The sequence below is a fragment of the Antrostomus carolinensis genome, unplaced genomic scaffold (genome assembly GCF_000700745.2).
Source record: "Antrostomus carolinensis isolate BGI_N321 unplaced genomic scaffold, ASM70074v2 scaffold2555, whole genome shotgun sequence".
NCBI lineage: Eukaryota > Metazoa > Chordata > Aves > Caprimulgiformes > Caprimulgidae > Antrostomus > Antrostomus carolinensis.
This window is the reverse complement of record NW_010318250.1, coordinates 25637-45233: the sequence shown is the minus strand read 5'-3', so window position 1 is coordinate 45233 and position 19597 is coordinate 25637. Positions and strand designations below refer to the sequence as shown.

General features: G+C 43.5%; 1 protein-coding gene across 1 annotated transcript in view; it reads right to left on the bottom strand.

Annotated features, from left to right (window-relative positions):
- Positions 1 to 397: 397 nt before the first annotated feature.
- The window catches only part of LOC104525609 (metabotropic glutamate receptor 7), a gene marked incomplete at its 5' end in the record, with an annotated part of 38424 nt that continues 19224 nt past the window's right edge, over positions 398 to 19597 (bottom strand). Inside the window, 2 exons of the mRNA XM_010168814.1 lie at positions 398 to 459; positions 5884 to 6130. Coding sequence (XP_010167116.1) covers positions 398 to 459; positions 5884 to 6130 — 309 coding nt within the window. The remainder of the gene's footprint in view (positions 460 to 5883; positions 6131 to 19597) is intronic.

The window sequence follows — 19597 nt, the reverse complement described above, 5'->3', positions numbered from 1 at the left end:
GTTGGTCTTGATTGCCATAATTAACTTTTGACTGTTTGTTTGTTCCTTTTTTAAATTGTTATCAAATATCTACATCTTCACAGGCTTTGCCGGGATCCACCTCCACTGGTGGGAAGTAGAAGACCACCCGTTCCCTGGTTTGCTGGGGCAGAGCACAGGGATTAAAATCACCCAGGTCCTGGCTCTTCCCTTTTCCAAGGAAGCTCTTCAATGTGGGAGCTTCTAGTAATTGATACGTGAACAATTTTTAAGAAGTTAGACACTTGTTTTAACATAGCTGCACTAATGCACATTCCTCATTTATTTATGCACATAATAATATCATAATAATAATAATTTGAGAATAAAGTAATAAGAAGCTAGATTTTTCCTTACCTTTTTGGAAAGCAGGCAAAAGCTATACAGTAGGTGGAAGAGTGTACCAAGTAACAGATTTTTTTTTTACTGGTGGTATGCAGTCTACAGGAAAAGTAAATACATTGGTATGTATAATAGGTCTGTTCACAATAAACTCTTCAAAATTCTGCCCTGTCATGGAGGCCACGACATTAACCCAACTGAAGAGCCCAGATTAGGGCAGCCACAGTGGAAAGCTGAGACGCCAATATACGAAATTAACTCTGGGCTAGAAATAAATGAACCAGTTCACAGAAGCTCAGGTACCTCTGAACATGGGAGCAGCTGCTCAAAACAGAGCAGGTCTGGCTGATGGGTTGGGGTTTGTTTGATTGATTGTTTTTCCCTCTCCCTTGAACAAACTCTGGAACATTTTGGATTTAGTTTAAGACCACCCAGTCCTTCCTCACCCACCCTCAGGTTCCTCGGCATCAGCAACAACCATTTTAGTTTTCTTCCTCAGAAAGATGGAAGAGGCAACGTGATGTCAGGGCTGTTGGGGATGAACAGGAATGAAAACACAAACACACCAGGGCAGAGCAGGGGAGCATTCACACAGCCATGTCTGTCCGAGACAGGAGATGCTTGTGTTCCACGTACACTATCCACAGTTTACTGATGGGACCCCACAAAGGCAACGTCCATTGTCAACACGTGGAGAAGAGTGAGGATGGACAGACACTGCTCCCGCTGCTGCCGCGATGGAGAGGAGCTGACAGCGCACAGGAAAGCACCGTTTGAACGTGGAAACATGCAAATGGTGCCTGGTCTGTTTGGGGACAACGGGCAGCGATTGCACTTCACTGAAAACTGAACCAACTGCCAAGCAAGCTCCACTTAATGCTAAATAAAGGAGAAAGAGAAAAAATCATCTCGAATATGGCTGCACAGGTACTGAGCCCTCAGAGCACCTGCTAACTTAGAAATCCACAATATTATAACACTATTGAAAATGAGACTGGAAATTATGAGTTTTTAGACCTTAAAGTTTTCTGGCTAGTCCATGGTGACACCTTTCCTTTGCCACTTCTCAACAAATCTCAACTAAACCCCTCGGGGAAAGCTGTCCCTCCCATCAGAGCTGCTCTGTCTTTCCAACTGTTGTTTGTCACATTGATGCACTCGGCCTTTGCCACAGAGATGCTGCACATCTCCTGTTCAGTACTGGGTACTACTGGGCTACTCTGCACTACTTGTCTTGATCTTGGAGCTTTATTGGGATAGCAGGAAAAAAAAAACCAAAAAAAACAAACAAAAAAGGGGTAAATTTCACCACAGCCATTCTTAGCCTGTGAGATTTTTTCCCAGGAGATTAGAAATGTGGACTCTGGAAGACCAACACTCCCTGTGCTGCCAGGTCCTGAAAGACCCTACCCCAGTTCCTGCAAGAAAGCATCTCCCCAGAAGAGCAGCTCCCTGGAGGCTTCCCTCTCCCAGCTGCTTCAAGAGCAAACACCCTTCCAGTAAGGTTGCTTGTCCAGCCCGTGCCAGGGACATGTGGCTCATTAGCAAACCTAATTAGCAAGGCACCCAGATGCTTATTTCCCTGTTGCTCTGTTTGGTAAAGCCATGAATTACCACAAGATGCTAGAGAAAATGTGTAATTACATGGAAATCTCAATGTAAGTTAAGTATGGGTTGGAGGGTCAAATGTTTTTCTCATGGTCTGACACTCTGCTCTTGCAGCAGAAACATGGAGAACTGAGCAGAAGCTCTCACTATCTGCTCAACTTCAAGCTTGATGAGAAGTGACTTCTCAAATAGTGTGAAATTTGACCAAGGACACATGAGAACAGAATGAACTCATTACACGGATGGAAGCTGCTCATCTGAACCTGCCGCAAACATGTAGTAGCAGGAAGAAGCTGTTGAATGAGTGAAAGCATGCGCGTGCCAGAGGGCAAACTGGAATGGTTCAGAGAGTTTTCAACCTGGTTTTAGATTGAAAAGCGTGGCCTTAATATATCCCACTCCGCATGAAAGTCCTCCCAGGCCCTGGCTGGGGAGCTCAACTTGTGGAGTTTCTTCCAGCCCATATATCTTAAATAAAAACCTGTAACACAGCGAGTCCCTCTTCCTCATGATGGGTGGGTTATAAGGTCACTGCATTTCAAGTGATTTTCCTCCTGCGTTAGTACAGTTTCTTTTTTTACACTCACACTTGAGCCTCAGCCCTTGACCCCAACCCTCCTAAGTGCTCTGCACATTTTTTCCAAGCTCAAATTCCTGCAAACCACCCAAGAGTTGTGTCCAGCGTTTCTACACGATGCTCAGTGCCGCTGCTGAGGACCACCTGCTCTTAGGAAGCCTCTCGGGTAATTTGTAGTCCTTCCAGTTTCACACGCACTTCTTTCAAGGCTATTTTTCTGCAAAACCATCCACATTTTGCTTTTGGTTTTGACTCTGGCATATAAGTAGGACAGGCCATAAATTTGTGCTCAGTCACCAAACTCCCCAATGTTTGGAGGTACATGAGTCCCATGCTGGTGGCTCCGTGTCAATCAGTTCTTAGGAGACAGGAAATATTTGTGTATTTTCAAGGGAAATGGCAGCTCCAGTCTCCAGTACCTGAGCAAGCCATGAACAGAGGCATCACCAGGAAATGCAATAGAAAATCAAAGTGGAAAACCCAACTGTACTTTGGCACTTATGAAAAAACGCTTGGTAGCTAAGCCAGATCTGCATCTCATCTCAGCTAGCTTTGCACAGTGCTAATGAGCATCAGAATCACCCTTTAATCCCCTTCAATTAATTTACTTTCAGCCTAACGTAGTGAGTTTCAGAGGAGCCTGGCACAGAGCTCACAACGAGGACTTCCCAGCCCTGTGATCCTCAGTTAAATTGCTATGAAAACATCAAAACCTTATTTATTTACAGAAACCATTTTCAAAATGTCTTTGAAAATGTGGAGAGTTTTGCTCCGATGACACTGCTTTTTTTGAGCTCATTACTATCATTTTCAATTTTTCCACCTAAAGCCAGAATGCAAACAGGTTTTTTAGACAAAATATTAATATTTTTTTAAAAAGAAGCTCATTCCAGGTATTCAATGAATTACTTGTGTAGACACATGTGCTGAATGTTGCCTGATTAGGGGGTTAATTGGCAACCTATTGAATGCTGTAGGAGAGCTCCCATTAACTGTAGTACTCACCTACGCTGAGACTAAATGTACCCAAATACTTTAAGTACAGCAGCAGTTTATTTAATTTGATTTTCTAATGATTTTTACTAACACACATACCCAGAGAATGAAATAGTAGTAGTAGATGCAGCTGATAATATGAACAGATGTTACCATATATATATATATATAAAAATAATTAAAATATTTAAAAGAACATTTATTTTCCAAACCATAAAAAACATTTAAAAGCCCAGCACTTGGAAAAAGACGTATAAATGAATACTACTGCACATTTCCTGACTGGCTAGGTTGAACAAATTTATATGCTTTAGAATCCTGCATGTAAGCAAACGAGTTCAGAGAAAGCATTCTTCCTTCACGCACCCTAATTTTGAAGTTGGGAGGGTTTTGGTCCCAGTGGACTTCACCCCAGCTTTAGATCGGGGTTAACACCACCAGGACTGAAGAGGGGATGCTTAAGGCAGAGAGCGGTAGGTCTTGGCAAGCAGAGGGATCCTGTCCCTTACTTCCCCTGCTTCTTAAAAACATATTCTAGTATATAGTCCTGACTGAAAAAATGGTGTGTTTTACCAGGAATATGGCAGGTTAAGTGAGCAATGCTTCTTTTTAACAAGCAGATCTCCTTCCCCGGGAAAAATCTGACTGTTCTTGGCGAGGGGGAATATTCTCAGAAGTCTGAAACCAGCAATAAGATGCAGCACAGGAGAAAGACCAGGAGGAGAAACCCCCAGGTTGGAGTTCCCACAGGGGTCTGCCTCTGCTTCTACATTGAACATTTCATCAGCAGAACTTCTCTGTTGTTCTTGTTCAAGTCTTTGAGTGGAAATTTTTAGATTTTGATTTTTCTGGAGGAGAAACTAATTCCAACCCGTTTGACCAGAACAGCACGTACTGAGATGCAGCTCAGCAACACACCCACCTGCCCTTCCCCAGCTTGTTCTACATCCCCTTCCCTCCTCCCTTTCCTCCTCCTCCTCCTCTCCCTCCATCCTCCCAGGTCCTTTCCCAGTGGGTGTCTCGGGGAGCGGTGCTGCCCCAACACCTCCAGGAGCGGTTGGAGTTTGCACACTGGAGGGTGGGAACAAGCAGGAGCATCCCAGCGAGGGGGAGATTTGGAGAGCAGAGATGCTGGAGCGGGTTCCTTCCCCTCAGCCTGTATTTCCATATTTCCTAACAGAAATGTGACTTGGCAGAGGACTCTGCAGCTCCCACTCTTGCTGGGTGACACCCCAACGCAGGAAATACATTTATTTCCTCTTGCAGTGAGAGCTCTGTTCAGCATGACTGGAGGAGGCACAACATGGTCCTTCATTTATGAGAAGCATTTCCTTACTCTCTTATGTCAGAATCAGCTCAGATAGTTCACCTCGTTCCGTTTCCAAAGCCAAATTTTGTTTCCCCAGTTAGAATATATTTCGTATACCTGCATGATAAGACTTCAGAAAAAAATACTCCAGGAGCAAATAAAGGGAGGAGAAGTGCTGTGTCAATACTTTGCTGGCTGTTTCCACTGTGCTTTGACAGCGGAGCTTCTGCTTTGAGGCAGATATTCAGATGCAGTTAACAGAGGGGAAGTGGCAGGGATTTCAGCAGCGAAGGGATGAGCGGATCAGGGCACGGAGAGACCATTTCTCCACATCCAGATCTGCTTTGCACAAAAACTGCAGACGGGCCTAAACCTTTCCCATACGCTACAGAGTTGTGCAGCTGTCTCCTTCCTCAACTCCTTCCAGATTCAAATGCAAATCAAATTGGATGGCCTCAGTATGTAATTTCGTGCTACAATACACCATGCTCTGCACACTGAGGAAACTGGGACCGTCTTTTCCATCTATTTTCCTTTTAAATCGGTGGTAAGATTTGCATTCACTTTTACAGGACAGGATAAAATCCTTAAATGGGAATCTCCAAGGATGGTGAGATATTTTGTAAAGAAACTTTAAGAGAAACAAAACTCTAACTCAGGTCAGCAGAGTTATCCATGAGTTTGGTACTTGTCCTTCCATCCATCCTGGAAGCTGCCCCTGCCAGGGTTAGGAAGGTTGGAGTTTGAGGCAGGTTGAAGGGTCAGGTACTCAAGGATGCTGCTGATGTCTTACTCCAAGGAGGGGAAGGAGAAGGAGCTACTCACGAGCTACCAAACACTTTGTGAGAAGCTGCTACCGATTGGCACAACTCAAAAAAGTGAGGAGGAAACAGAGAATTTAAAATAATACATGGGAGGTATCAAAAATCCTTAACTGAGAAGAACAAATAATACAAAGACCCTAACCCTCAGATATTGGTCAGTGCCTGCAAACCCCCCAGCAGCCAAGGAAGAGAAGAGGAGCAGTACTCACTGTTTGGGTCTACGTTCTCACACAGCTCTGTTTTGGCTTCGCCGTTGGGCCTGTCGCTGGGTTTGTGCGAGAGCCGTGACGACATGGTGGCTGCTGTGACCACAGCTTTGAAGCTGCGTTTCCGTTTCTGGACGTTTAGCTCAGGGTGGAAGATGATGATGTACACCTTCGGCATGTAAAGCATCCCCAGGGCCACTGAAGCACTTAAGTTCATGGATATTGTAAGTGTGGTAGTTTGTATGTAGAGCTAGGAGACACAACACATGAGACACTATTACAAATAAGATGACTGGGAAGGAGGTTGCAGTTTTTCAAACATTAAGTAAACATTTAAAAGCAATTTTTAATGAGTTTGCAACCAAAGATGCGGGAGCTGAGACCTTTGCACTGCAAACCTCCACGAGGTCCAACACATGTCAGGTACCTGATATATCAACAGCCTCTTTGGATGCTCAAAACTTTCAGTGTCCTTCTTAACAATACAATTTCTACTGTATGCTTATGGTATAGCTTCTGCTTCTTTATTTAAAGACTGAAGATCAAATTTGGATTGAAATAATGCTGGTATAAATTTGAATTTAGGTCTACTGTACATTATAGAAGGGGAACTATAATAATAGACATTAATAAAAAATATACTTAAAAAAAAACTTGAGGAAGGTGGAATTATTTTGTTTTTATTATACTCCAATTCTCTACAATTCACTGAAATAACTCTGCAGAGAATACACCATGATTTGTGTTCTCATGGCATTCAGCTATGCTTATTATGAAAAATTAGTATATATGTAAGTCAGAGAACAGGTACTGCCATGAGATGGGTATTCAAAGAAACCACAAGGATTCAAATATAGTCCGCAAATATACAGGGCTAAAAAAGCTTCTTTTTTTTCTTTACTTTAAAAAAAATATATATTTTCAGAGGACATATTTAATAGATAAACTAGAACAATTCTCATGACTTAAGAGGATTAGGCACAGTTAAGAGGCACAGAGATCGCACAATACAGGTGTGAGGGAGCTGAAGAACGAGCAAAGTCTCTGAGGATCCTTTTCAAAAATTAAATATACAGTAAATCCATACAGATGGGAAAATCATTACACATCGAGAGCGATTTCTTCTGAACACTATTTCCTCTTCTCCTCCTATTCAGTGCTAATCAGTCTGAATTTCTGATGGAAAAACTCCATGAATAAATATAATGGCAGAGTAAAATGCTGACTCTGCCCAGGTATTTCCAAATTCCCATATTTAGAAGAATATGAATGTCTCCAGACTTGCCAGTTTTATCTACATAACAGTTGCTATTCTGGTGATTAAGATCAGCACTGGAAGCAATAAATGCCTTACAGAAAACATCAAACCCTAAGCGCTGTGCAGGGCTGTGTCTCCATGCAGACAGGCACAAACTGAAGTGCTTCCACAGTTTCTATTTGCTCGTTCTCAGGAGGAAACGACACCGACCTTGTCAGAAACTTTGCCTAAGGCAGGACACTGGGACATAACCACCATCTGGTGAAGAGAGATGCTGGGCCAAGCTGCACCATTCCAGGCTGGGAGGGAGCCCAAGGGGTCACCTCAAGCCCTGCCCAAGGAAATGGAATGTGTTCCATTCACACCAGAACTACCTCTGCCAGATCACCCTGTCTGCCCACGTCCTACACCCACCCTCTGATGGAGCTTCCACAGCTCCTGACCAAACCCCTGCCCAGCACTAAAACGTTTGGTCTGTACCTGAATGAAGCTGCTGATTGTCCTCTCCTGGTGGCACAGAGAGCAAGTGGCCACCACACCCTCTGTTACCTTCTTTTATAGATTTAAATAGTTATTGTGTTCTGGAGAACCTCTATAGAGCAGCATGGTACCACGTTGCCCCTTGGTATTTGACAGATAATGGGGTAATTTCTCCCAAATTCAGCTGCTGGGAAGATCTCAGGCTCTTCTGTCACCCCCTAACCTGGACACCGCTGTTGCCTTGGTCCTTCACCACGGTGAGATGCTCCAAACTGAGCGTGGTGATGTGCTGAAGGCCTCCTGGCTGCAGGATCGTGCTCTGAATTTATCTTAGAGCACTGCTGTGAAATACAGTGTTTATTTTTCACAGTCAGGTAGTGCTGCTGCCCGCAGAGTTAGTACCTGGCTGGTTATTCCTCTCCTTATATCCTGCAGTTGAATGTTGATACACTACAGATATACACTCTATATATTTATTTCTATGTACATAAGCACTATGTCTATTTATATTATAAGAACATTTAAAAGAGCAGACAGTTCACAATGTATTTGCTTCCTTGGAGCTGATCCTCCTTTCAGTCATGTTTACATAAATCAGCTGTAACTTGGTCGGGGTCAAGTGCATTGCATTGATATAAATAACACAGACTTAAATATTTATTAAATAAATTGAATAGCTAGAAGTGAAATATATAAAATATAACATTTAAGGGACAAAGGATAAACAGGAAGATACCCTCCTTATCTTCAAAACGTTCAAAAGTCATCAACAGCTTTTACCCTTGCTAATTTAGGTAATTATTATTTCTACTTTATAAAAAGCTCCTGCAATTGTTAGAGGAGCTGCAGGTACCAACACCTCTAAAGGCCAGGAAGATGTTGTGGGCTGCACACTGGACAAATGACATTACACCCCGGGACTGTCTGGTTCCCAGCTCTGCATTCAGACCACACGTCTCTGCTAACACTTGGGAAGAAATCTTGCTCAGATCCTGTCTGCAGTCCTGCTGGTTCATTCTGAAACGGGCACAGCCCTAAAACACGTGTTTAATAAGAATCACCTCTGTTTCTATACACAAGATACGTAACTAAACCTGACAGGCACAGAACATCTCCTCAGCAGTATCACTGAACGAGATCGACGTTGCTACAGGGCTGGAGAAGATGCACGTCAGGGAAGAGCTCTGCCACAAATGCAGATGTGTTGGCACTTCAAAGCCGTGTTTTGTTCAGCAGTTGTCTCAAACGACTTCAACTCGCTGGAAGTCTGTTCAAGTAGCCATACAGTGAAAAGTAGACAGTAATGTTTTTGCAACTAACTCTTGAGACCATAGAAACCTTTATAAAGAAAGTAGAAATTTGGACCACAGGGCAAAAAATAATAATAATTAAAAAAACGAAAATAAAAGCTAATGGCACTGCATTGCCAGCATGACACAGGTAATTAGTTGGTTATGTTCCACAGACAGAAATAGCCTATTTATCTTTGATTACAGATTTTCTCCACCCAAATCCCACTTCTTTAGCATGGGAAACAACAGCTCCCCATAGGAATTTCCATGAACTTGTCAGTTAAACAAAATAACTTTCCATCACCACACACATATGTCAGAGACACACTGCGTGCGACAGCAACAGAAAACCCTAGAACAGCAGAAGGAAGATGCATTTTGAATAAGAGCCACTTTTAAAAGCACTATGTAGCAAGAAGTTTTCAAAAGGGTCCTCAGCAGGAGGATCCGTTACCCACGTGTGGCATTTTCCAAATTCTGGAGCAGCTGGTGGGGTGGATACACAAAACTAACATTTCTTTTCAGAAAGACAAGATAAGAACAAGGGGAGATCGCACACACCAAGAGAAGAAGAGGATCCAGTTTGCACAGCTCCTTTGGAACAGGGGACACAACCTGCCCAGGTACACACAGCAACCGCCAAAAATCTGCCACCGGAGCCGGTCGCTGTCCTGACCCCACACGGGTGTTTTGGGTGGGTGGGCACAGGTTTTCCAAGCCACTGTGGGTGATTGCTGCACCAGAGCTCGAGCACCTCCACAGCCACATGTTATGGCCGGTGGCTTCCTGGCGTGGTCTTCCATGGGCTGCACCAGTGGGGACCTGGCCTTGCTTGGAGGTGACTTACCCAGGGGATGGTTTGACCCAAGATTTTTCCCTTTATCCCAGGCTGCTGTGATTGCAAAAGCAGCAGAACACCAGTAACGTGTTTGTCTAAGTGCACACCGGTATTAATTTTTATTTCCTTCTGCTATCAAGGGGTTGAAGGTTCAAGGTTTATTTAGTCAACAGGGTCTTTTGCAGCACCACGCCAGCGAGTTTTCCTACCTTAGAGACGCTGATGGGAGATAAAAGGAAAGGGAGAAAAAAGCTTTTGTAGAACAAGGCAAGATGAGTGACACACAATGATTCTCATGACAAACGGGAGCTTTGCAAAGATAAGGGAAACTAATAGATACGCTTATTATGCACAGCCTCAGTTTTATGTATTTTATCTGTGCTTTGTGGTTTTACCACTCAAACATAAAAATGCAGTTTACGTGAAACTATTTCATTTCTTATTTCACTTCTTCTGATAAACTCCCTGAAAGCATTTCAGATGAATGCAAATGGGTGACTTAAAATACAAAGGATAAGATTTAACTGACAATGGGAGTCTAATAATTCATGCATGCCTTTTACAGCTGGCTGGTGAAACCTGATAGTTTCCAAACCTGAGATCAAATTAAGAAATTAAGATGCAGATTTAGTGAGAGATGCTCGAACTTGACACGAATGAGAACTGGGATTGAGCTAAGTATTGCCAGTGGAAAGCAGAGCTTTCTAAAATGAATGCAGAGTTGGTCTCTGCAAGCCCACTCCCATGGAGGGCTTCAAGCCACATTTGCTATGTCACAAGGACAAAGTCATTCTGGAGGGTCATCCTCACCCACACCTCTCTCTTTCTCTCTCTCTCAAGCAGCCTCTGAATTTTGACAATTTTTAACTTAATGTTAAACTTATCACAGTGCTGTTACAAATGCATCAGACTTTGAAGCAGTGCACTGGAGAAAACTCAGCCCTAAGGATGTCATTCACATGCAAAGGCACCTCCATTTTAACATTTATTTTACAGGAAGGATTTCCATTTGAATTTTAGATTTCCATGGATTTCAGATTCCTGCTTTATTCATGCAAATGACAAAAAATTACCTTCAAAACCTTGAGAGAAAATTAGACTGGTCTTGAATACACACATCTAATAAGCAGCAATTTTTATAGAACAAATTATATCAATGGATGATTTTGCATGAGCTGGGTTTATTCTCAGCAGTGAAGCCCTGCAGGATCAGGCCTCTCGCTCTGTGCTAACCCAGGAGATGGATTTCCAATTGCTGGGCCATAATAACTGAACTTGTAGCTGCAGATCTTAGAGAAGTCTCTCTCTGCGTCAGAAATACTTTTTGTAGGCTAATGCTTTGCATTCACAGTCTAATCAGGAGCAACTGCTCCTTTTATCTAATTCAGCTTTCTAATTATGCAGTGAATTGTGGTATTTTGTAATATGGAAATAAAGTGATAACTTGAGGTATTTTTGGACTTGTGTAATCACAAACCAATTTATCTCACTTTTATGTAGGAATTAAAACAAATGTTCTTGCGTATGAAGTAGACAGTTTATAAACCTCCCAGAAGACACTTCCAGGTCATCTGAAGATTTCATCTCATTCTCTACATTACGTTGTGCAAATGTTAGAATGAGAAACATTTCTAAATAAAAATTAAAATTAGCTTCCACTGCATTATATGTTTGCAAAAATATGGAAAGTAAAAAGATTTGAGTGTTTAATTCCCATACCCACCGAAGCTGCCACACTATTTTAAAGGCAAATAAAAAAAGGAAAATATCTGTTTTCCAGGGAAACCTCTGCTTCTTGTACCTTGATTTTACACAGGTTTTGCTTAGGAAAAAACACTGCCCTTCTACCTCCAACCAAGGTGGTGCCCAGACAAGAAGGGGCTACATGGCATTTCTCACAGGGCATCACTTGCTGTTATGATGGTGGGCTATGGCCAGGACGCAGGGCAGATGTCCCAAAAAATCTCCAGTTTCAAAGCACCCCTAAAACTACTGCTAAAGCTCTTCAAACTCAAGAGAGACTGAAGAGTCAGCAGCTGCCTTCAGCCTTTGTGAGACCCTTTCAGCCCCTCCGATGGAGGCTTTGGCAGGAAGGAGAGGCTGCAGCCACAGCTCCTGTGTGGAACGCATGGGGGGAAGGTCCCCCAGTGTGACCCCCTCCTTTTGGCAGCACCATACCCTCAACTGGGAAAATACCCTGTCTGGAAATGCCAATGCCAGCTTGATCTATGGAAGTTTCATGCAACGTCTACTTTATCCAGTGAACCACGTCTTTCCACAAGGACTGTGCACTTCTGTCATTGTCATCTAAGAAATAGAAAATATGATGTGTGAAACAGTCCTGTCAGCTCTCTCCACTGACCTGGCTCACTAATCCTCTTTTCATGCCCCACTGAGGCTTTCCAGCAGCCCCTGCACATCCTGGGATCCTGCCTCCAGCTCCCGCCGATACAGACATCCACTGGCTTTCTTCACTTGGATGGTACCAGTTCAACTGCAGATAATACCACACCGCCCTGGAGCTTATCTACTGACGACTTCCAGGACCCCTGCCTCCATCCCCATCCTTTTAAGCGCCATAATCTGCTCAAGCTGTCATTTAGAAGTACCCTTTGGAGAATAGAGCAGCTTGAAAAAAACCCCAAAGTCTCTTCCTAGATTAGAAGGTTTCGGCAGTGCTCAGGGAAAGCCGTTTCCTTTTCTTTTAAGCTAATGCTATTTTGGAAAAAAAAAATCAAACCAAACACCACAAAAAAAAGCACCCTGTGGACACCAGTATTTTGGACAAAAGGGGCAAACATCTGGCACATCACAGAATCATCTTGATTGGAAAAGACTTTTAAGATCATCGAGTTCAATCATTAAACCGCAGAATCATCTTGATTGGAAAAGACTTTTAAGGTCATCGAGTTCAATCATTAAACCAACACTGTTGAGTCCCCTAAACCATGACTAAACCATGCCCCTAAGCTGATCCAGAAGACAGACATATCCAGCCCTAAACCATGACTAAACCATGTCCCTAAGCTGATCCAGAAGACAGAGATATCCAGTTGCAAGAGGTCACTTAATAAATACAGTGACCATGTACTCACTGTTCTAACATCCTGCTCCTAACGGTACTGACATGACCCACACTGGACTCCATCATGCTTTTATAGCATTTGAATATTTTATAGGCAAAAAAGACCCGCGCACGCCAGCACACACACACTCTGTACAACACACACTACGGGCTGCAACGTCAAGCAGTCAAGTGCTGTAACATCAAACCAGGGTTCCCTGCATGACTTTAATTTGGTCTCCTGGTACATGGACACTCCGATATGACCATCAACAACGTGATCAGACGTGCTTGTTCCTCAGGACCATTTTCATTCAAGGGTACGAATGGATGATTATTTAATACGCTCCTTTCTCCTCACTTTTCAACCTGTTAATTCCATTGATTGATATGTACACCCTTTGATCCCTGTTGGGAAGATATAACATCTACTTTTCTTGCAAGATTTTGACAGAATTCTGCGTATTTGTGCAGTTGCATTGTTCTTTGTGTACTTTTCACAGCACGTGGAAGACAACAGTGTTCTTCTGCAGAGGTGAGCATCAACCGTGCTTCAGAAACTCAACGCAAGAGCAGCGCGAGCGAGGTAACGGCGTGTAAATCGCGAGGCTCACTAAGTTTTACAAATGACAACAGATGCTACCCAAGGGACGGGTGATAAACAAATCACAGTAGTTATGCTGATTGCAGTTATTACTGTACAAAATAGCAAGGCATGCAAATAGCCTTTGTGAAATGTCTATGGGAATGTCACGGAATCAGTCATACCATTTAATCACAAATTCCGTGCTTAGTAATTATACGAAAGGTGACACTGAAGGAAATGATGGGATTTCAGTTTCAGTCAATTTCCCTGTAATGGCTGGTTGTTTTGCAGGCTGACAGCACCAGGGTGGCTTATCAAACACTCCCTGCTTGGGAACACCCCTCGATCCGAGCCGCTCCCCGTGCCCAGGCCAGGCTTGGCAGAGGGGCTGCGCAGCGCTGGCGCAGTGGTACGGATGGCACTGGGGACATGGAGGCTTTGGGGCACGTGTGCAGCCCCTTGGCATTTTATTTTATTTCTTTCCAAACTGATTTTCAAGCTAAAACCCCATGTTTGTTCTACAGCTCAACAAGGAGCTTTGTGTGCCTGAGAGGACCCATCTCACTGGCTGCAGCAGAACCTGAGGCTGGATGGCTTTCATCAGTGACAATAGTTGGCCTATTAAGTCAGCATCCTTTGGAAATGCTCAAAATACTACATTTGGAAGAAAAAAACCTGCAGGTTAACTTTGTGGATGTATTTCAGTGTAATGGAAAACCAAACCTAGTTCCATGGGAACAGCAAGGACCCACAGAGTAACATCTCAGTTCCCTCAGAGATAGGAGAGTAAAGAAGATTAAAGTTTAGACAGCAGCTCCACAAAGTACTTTTCTTTTACATTCAGTCATAACAACCACATCTCCCTCTTTCAAGAGGTCATCAGCTATCTGCTGGCCCTCAGGAAGCAAGAGCTCGTACCAGCACAGCACTGAAATCCAGTGGCAGGAGCAGAACCTGCACCTTGTGGTGACAGCTCTGCAGTAACAAGGGGGTGCAGAGCCCGAGCTCCTGGCTGGGCACCCACCACCAGCCCAGTACACCAGCAATGGGACAGTGGGGACTTTGGTAAGCCCAGAAGAAAACCTTCTCACACAGGTGGAGAGAACATTTTGCCTTTAAATTATTATTATTATTTTTTGTCAGGGCAGCTTAAGACAACTCTTTCTTCCAACAGGGTCAAATGCCTTTGAAAGATTTTTTTTTTCTTTGCTAATAATAAAATGACTAAATTTCACAGGCTGTTGTGTGGGGTTTTTTCAGATGTGGTCTCTGCTTTTATCCTCACTAAACAGAAACTGAGAGTTCCAGACAAACTACAGAAGTAATAACTAACAGATCACCACAAAACCATTGTGTGCCTGGGTGAGCTTCTCTCATGCATTTAACTGGAGACAATTATTATTCCTACCAAGAGAACAAGGGAGGAGCTGCAAAAAGATTCAGATTTGAAGAATTGCCACCATCAAAGCAGAAACCAAAACGTCATCAATCTCCTCAGGAAACCAGCCAAGCCTTACGTGTTATGTACTCTGCAGCATCGACTCATCAGCTGAGCTTCCACAATTTCATCTCCAAAGGTGACCAAAAGCAACATGGCCATGGGCAGGAAGCATGACATTAATGACACTGCTCAATTGTCCTGCACGAGTAAACACACAGGGCATCAGTTGAAGAAGTGCTTCTGTAAATGCTGGCTTTGAGGACTAGAAACAATTAGAAATTGACTCGGATGTGATCATGCACAGCCTTGCTGCTGCCTGCTTTGCACAACTTACAACTGACACCCTTTCAACCTGTGGACCTCCATGAACCTCAACAACACCATGCCACCTACTTTACTGATACACTCTTCTCTCTGACATGCACCAGCTTCAAAAATATCTGCAGAGAGACAAAGACCTTTCTACTTTACCTGGAGAGCCCATAGAAACGACCCCAATGGAGCAGGACCCCCCTGAGAGGCAGCAGTCCCTGCATGGCACATCACTTCAACAGCTCACAGGGACTTTCACGGGTGCTTTGCTAAAGCATCTGCATAGCCATGATGCTCTGTGACAGCAATTGGCTGAAGTTGCATGGTCAGTATTTATACCAACAAAATGAGACTGCCTCAAATAGAAGTATCTAAAAGACCAACTTGCTGAGGGCAAAATCAAAGTCAAATCAAGGAGCTGGATGCTTCTGGAGATGCCACCATTGCAGCTCCAAGTCCACCTCGCCTCAGGACCTATACCAAGTTGCTATGAACAGCATTTTAGATTGGATGTGAGGAAGAATTTATTTGCTGAAAGGGTTCTGAGGCATTGGAAGGGGTTGCACAGGGCAGTGGTGGAGTCCCCATCCCTGGAGGGATTGAAGAGTTGTGTAGACACAGTGCTGAGGGACATGGGTTAGTCGGGGACTGGTCAGTGTTGGGTTCATGGTTGGACTCAATGAGCTTAAAGGGCTTTTCCAATCCAGGCAGTTCTGGGATTCTGTTGTTTCTAAACAGAAGTATCTAAGTCACATCACGAAGAGGTTTGGGAGAAGAATATGCCCAGAGCACCGTGAAATTCCCCTCGTCACAAGCATACCAGATGGGATCTCCTTCCCTCCTGACGATACGGCAACACATGACAGGGAGCGATGCACAGGTATCATCGGGGGAAAGAGCCAGAGTGGGATAACGCTGATAAATCCTCGGCCGTGCTCACAAACACTGGCACGTTGGCTGCTCCTGGTGGTGACCAGCCTGGCCGGGACAGCATTACACACCCCAGTTATGCAGGTCATGGGTGTGATGAATGACGTTTCACCATGTTTCCAGCAGCAGAAGGCTCAGTGGACCAAAGGGAAAATTGGGGTCATATTGTGAAAGATTATACAGCCTGCAGAGGCCAGATGCAAAGGCAGACAGCGCGGCAGCAAACGGCTCTAAAAGGACTCATTTCAATTCCCTCTGCCTGCACTATAAAGCTGCTCCTTCCGAAGTCACGCTGCCAAAGCCAACTGAGATTTCCATGTCTTAAGAGCACCCGACACATCCAGTTTTTCAGCTTGCATTTCACAGGCAAACGTGCAGACTGAAGTAAACATATGTATTTTAAACATATTTTAGCTATTTGAGCTAAATATTTCATACAGCTTGTTCCCTTCTAATAAGAATTTCCTCACGCAAGAAACTTGCATACATCAGAAAAAATAAATATTTATGATCATATCCATAACTTGTGTGATAACTCAAAATACCAAATGTTAAAGCACTTGCTCTGAGGGTTATGATGCAGATGCAGAAGGAGGAGAAATATTGTCTCTCCAGCCTTTGAGAGAAACTCTAGCAGCTTATTGAGAAGGAAATTAAATTATCCAGATAATTGGACAGAGCAGCGATGGAAAAGCACATTGTTGCTTTCAAAGGGCATCAGATGGCTAAAAGAGAAATGGAAGCAGCGTCAAAGACAAACCCACAAGTCAGATGGTTTATACAGACTATACTGGGCAGAGATTCCCCATCTGCTGGAAGAAAGAGCCATCACTCCGCCCTGTACCAGTTACAGAGCCAATAAAGATGCCCATGAGCTTCTCAGGATCACATGGGAGCTGCTCAGCCAAGAAATGAACAGTGATGGCCCTGTCTTAAGTCAAAAAAAGATTAAAGTTGTTTCAAATTAGTGACTCCCTGGAACTGACTTTATGAAGATTTCTGAATTCTGTTGTCTCTTTGAAGCAGAAATTTGGCACCGAAGGATGTGCCAGCAGAACAGTCTTGCAAGGACAGTCACATTTGAGGTGAGGTCCTCTGCTAAAATACGCTGAAGTTCTGTCTCCTTTTGGATTCATCTGCTCCTGTTCTTTGCTGGATATTCAGCACATGCAGCTGTTCCCAGCACGGTGACGAGAAATGTGTGTCCTGCTGCAGATTGGAGGGTGGTGGATGGGCAGCCAGAGATGTGGGCAAGGCTGTGACCCACCTTCAGGTGACAGCGAGGATGGGTCCTCCCACTCCTGGACCTGTTAACACAGGTAACAGCGATGGAGAGATGGGAACCAGCTGCATGTACCTCTCCTTTCACTTTTCTTCTGTACTAATTACATCTCCATAAACTGGTGGAAGAATTTATGGAATGGATGAAGCTTTCTCACAGGGACCTCAGCTGTGATGTGCTGCTCTCCAGTGTGGATGTCTGTCCACAGTAGGAGTGTCCTGAGACCCGCCAAACCCTTTCACTTGGGTCACTAAAGGGCCTTCAGGTGATAAGAAATTTCAGTCCCAGTTAGCCTTGGCTGTATTTCAAGCACAGTTAGAAGCAAACAGCTCAAGAAGTCCCATTATCAGTCCTCAGAATGGTCCAATATCTCTTGCTTGACACTGGTGTTTGTTATAATAATTCTAAAATAAGTTACACATCACTAAAGGAGAGAAACACAAAGTGCAACAGAAGAAATGCATATCCCCAACTTCTATTATTAAAATAATGTCTTCTCTCTCTCTCACTGGCTGAGCACTTATCTTTTTTGAGCTAGAAATAATTCTTCATCTGTCAGTTTTCCCAAAGATTACATCATTGGAGAAAGCCTTCATTTCATTCTCCACCTTCACCGCTGCACTGCTAAATTGACTGACATACAATCTTGGCATTTTCGGGTATTCAGTGCCAGACTTCAGCCGCTGTTATAAATCATATTTCTCCACACTTACTGCATTTTATTCATTTTATACATGACCAGAGATTAGAGTTCAAATGAAATAGATTTTGCTATCTTTCTTATATTCCAAACGTCACTAGTCTAGAAATCTTTAATTTTACTCCTTTCAACCTCTGAATAATTCAATGTAAAAGGAGAAAAAAAAAATTGCAATACTTGGTTTGAGATTTTGAGCAAAATAAAGTGAGGATCCTCTGACTGCTGCGGCTGGGTCCCTGATGTGCAGGCACCACACTGGGAGCTGGTGCAGCAGCCCCAGTATCTCACGGAGGGTACGGTACTGGTATGGCACTGGGGACATGGGAGAGTGGCCACCTCAGGAGGGCTCCCGGGAAGAGGACACATGGGCTGATGCCAAGAGCTGGGCACACTCACACCTTCCCCCTGAATTTTGGGATTTGAGAAGGTGTGCTCATGCACTGACTCTATTCAGCAACTTAATACCTGCAATTACCAAAATCACCATCTTCTATTCTCATTTTTCAAGAGAGTATGTGTGGAAGTGCTGAGAAGCACCCCATGAGAGAAGTGCTGGCAGTCCGTGGGACTTGCACAGCAGAAATGGCCATTGTGAGACCCTGAACCTCCCAGAAATATCTTGGGGACCAAATATTGCCCATAACAGTAGAGACCAGCCAGCCTTACCACGCTTACACTTCCTCCTCACCAAACAGTTGCTGAGTGAACACGAGGCAAAGCTATCCCACAAATTCCCTTAAATTATTAATGCATTCTAGAATAGAAAATAAACTTAGGTCACATGATTTCAAAACAATTCCTTTTACGTTAGATAGAGGAGTAAGCAAGAGCGAATATGCAATGAAAGGTATTGATTATAAAAAGACAAACAAGCTGCAAGGTAATGTGTGTATAGATGGGCAACCAGATGGGGAACTACAAATATTATGACCATCATAAATAGTCATGCATAACAAAGCAATTTTAAAGAAACTTTCCCTCAGAGAAGCTGCCTCGCTTTCTAGAATTTTACTTTGCAGTCATTAAGGATACATGGTGCTAATTAATAGTTCAAGAAAAAGAAAAAAAGTGTTCTTTTAAAAAACAAACAAACAAATAAACAACTTTTGATGCTTAATCTTATGCTGGTAGCACATGAAGGTAAACCCCTCTCTGATCACCAGTCTAAAATTAAATGCTCTTCGAAGAGGTCTCTGTCAGACCAAAAGAGGTGCTGGCATTTATTACTCATGACAGGAAAACCTGAAGTAGTCTGTAAGTTCATCTGACTTCCCACACTGGAGGTGCCTTTCCCTGGAGTTAAAAAAAAAAAAGACAACAAAGTTTGGAGAAAATGAAGAGAAAGCATCTAAGCATGGTCATGGTGGAGACTGTGCTACAGCTCCAGTGAAGATCTGTCCAATGTTCATCACTGGAGCTGAAATATGCAGAGAAAAACCTCGTAAGAAAACCGTACCAGAGGTTGGTGCAGGAGGCGCTGAGTGCAAAGACTTTCCACAGTCAGGGATACAGATGTGCAAAGCACCAGCTGCCT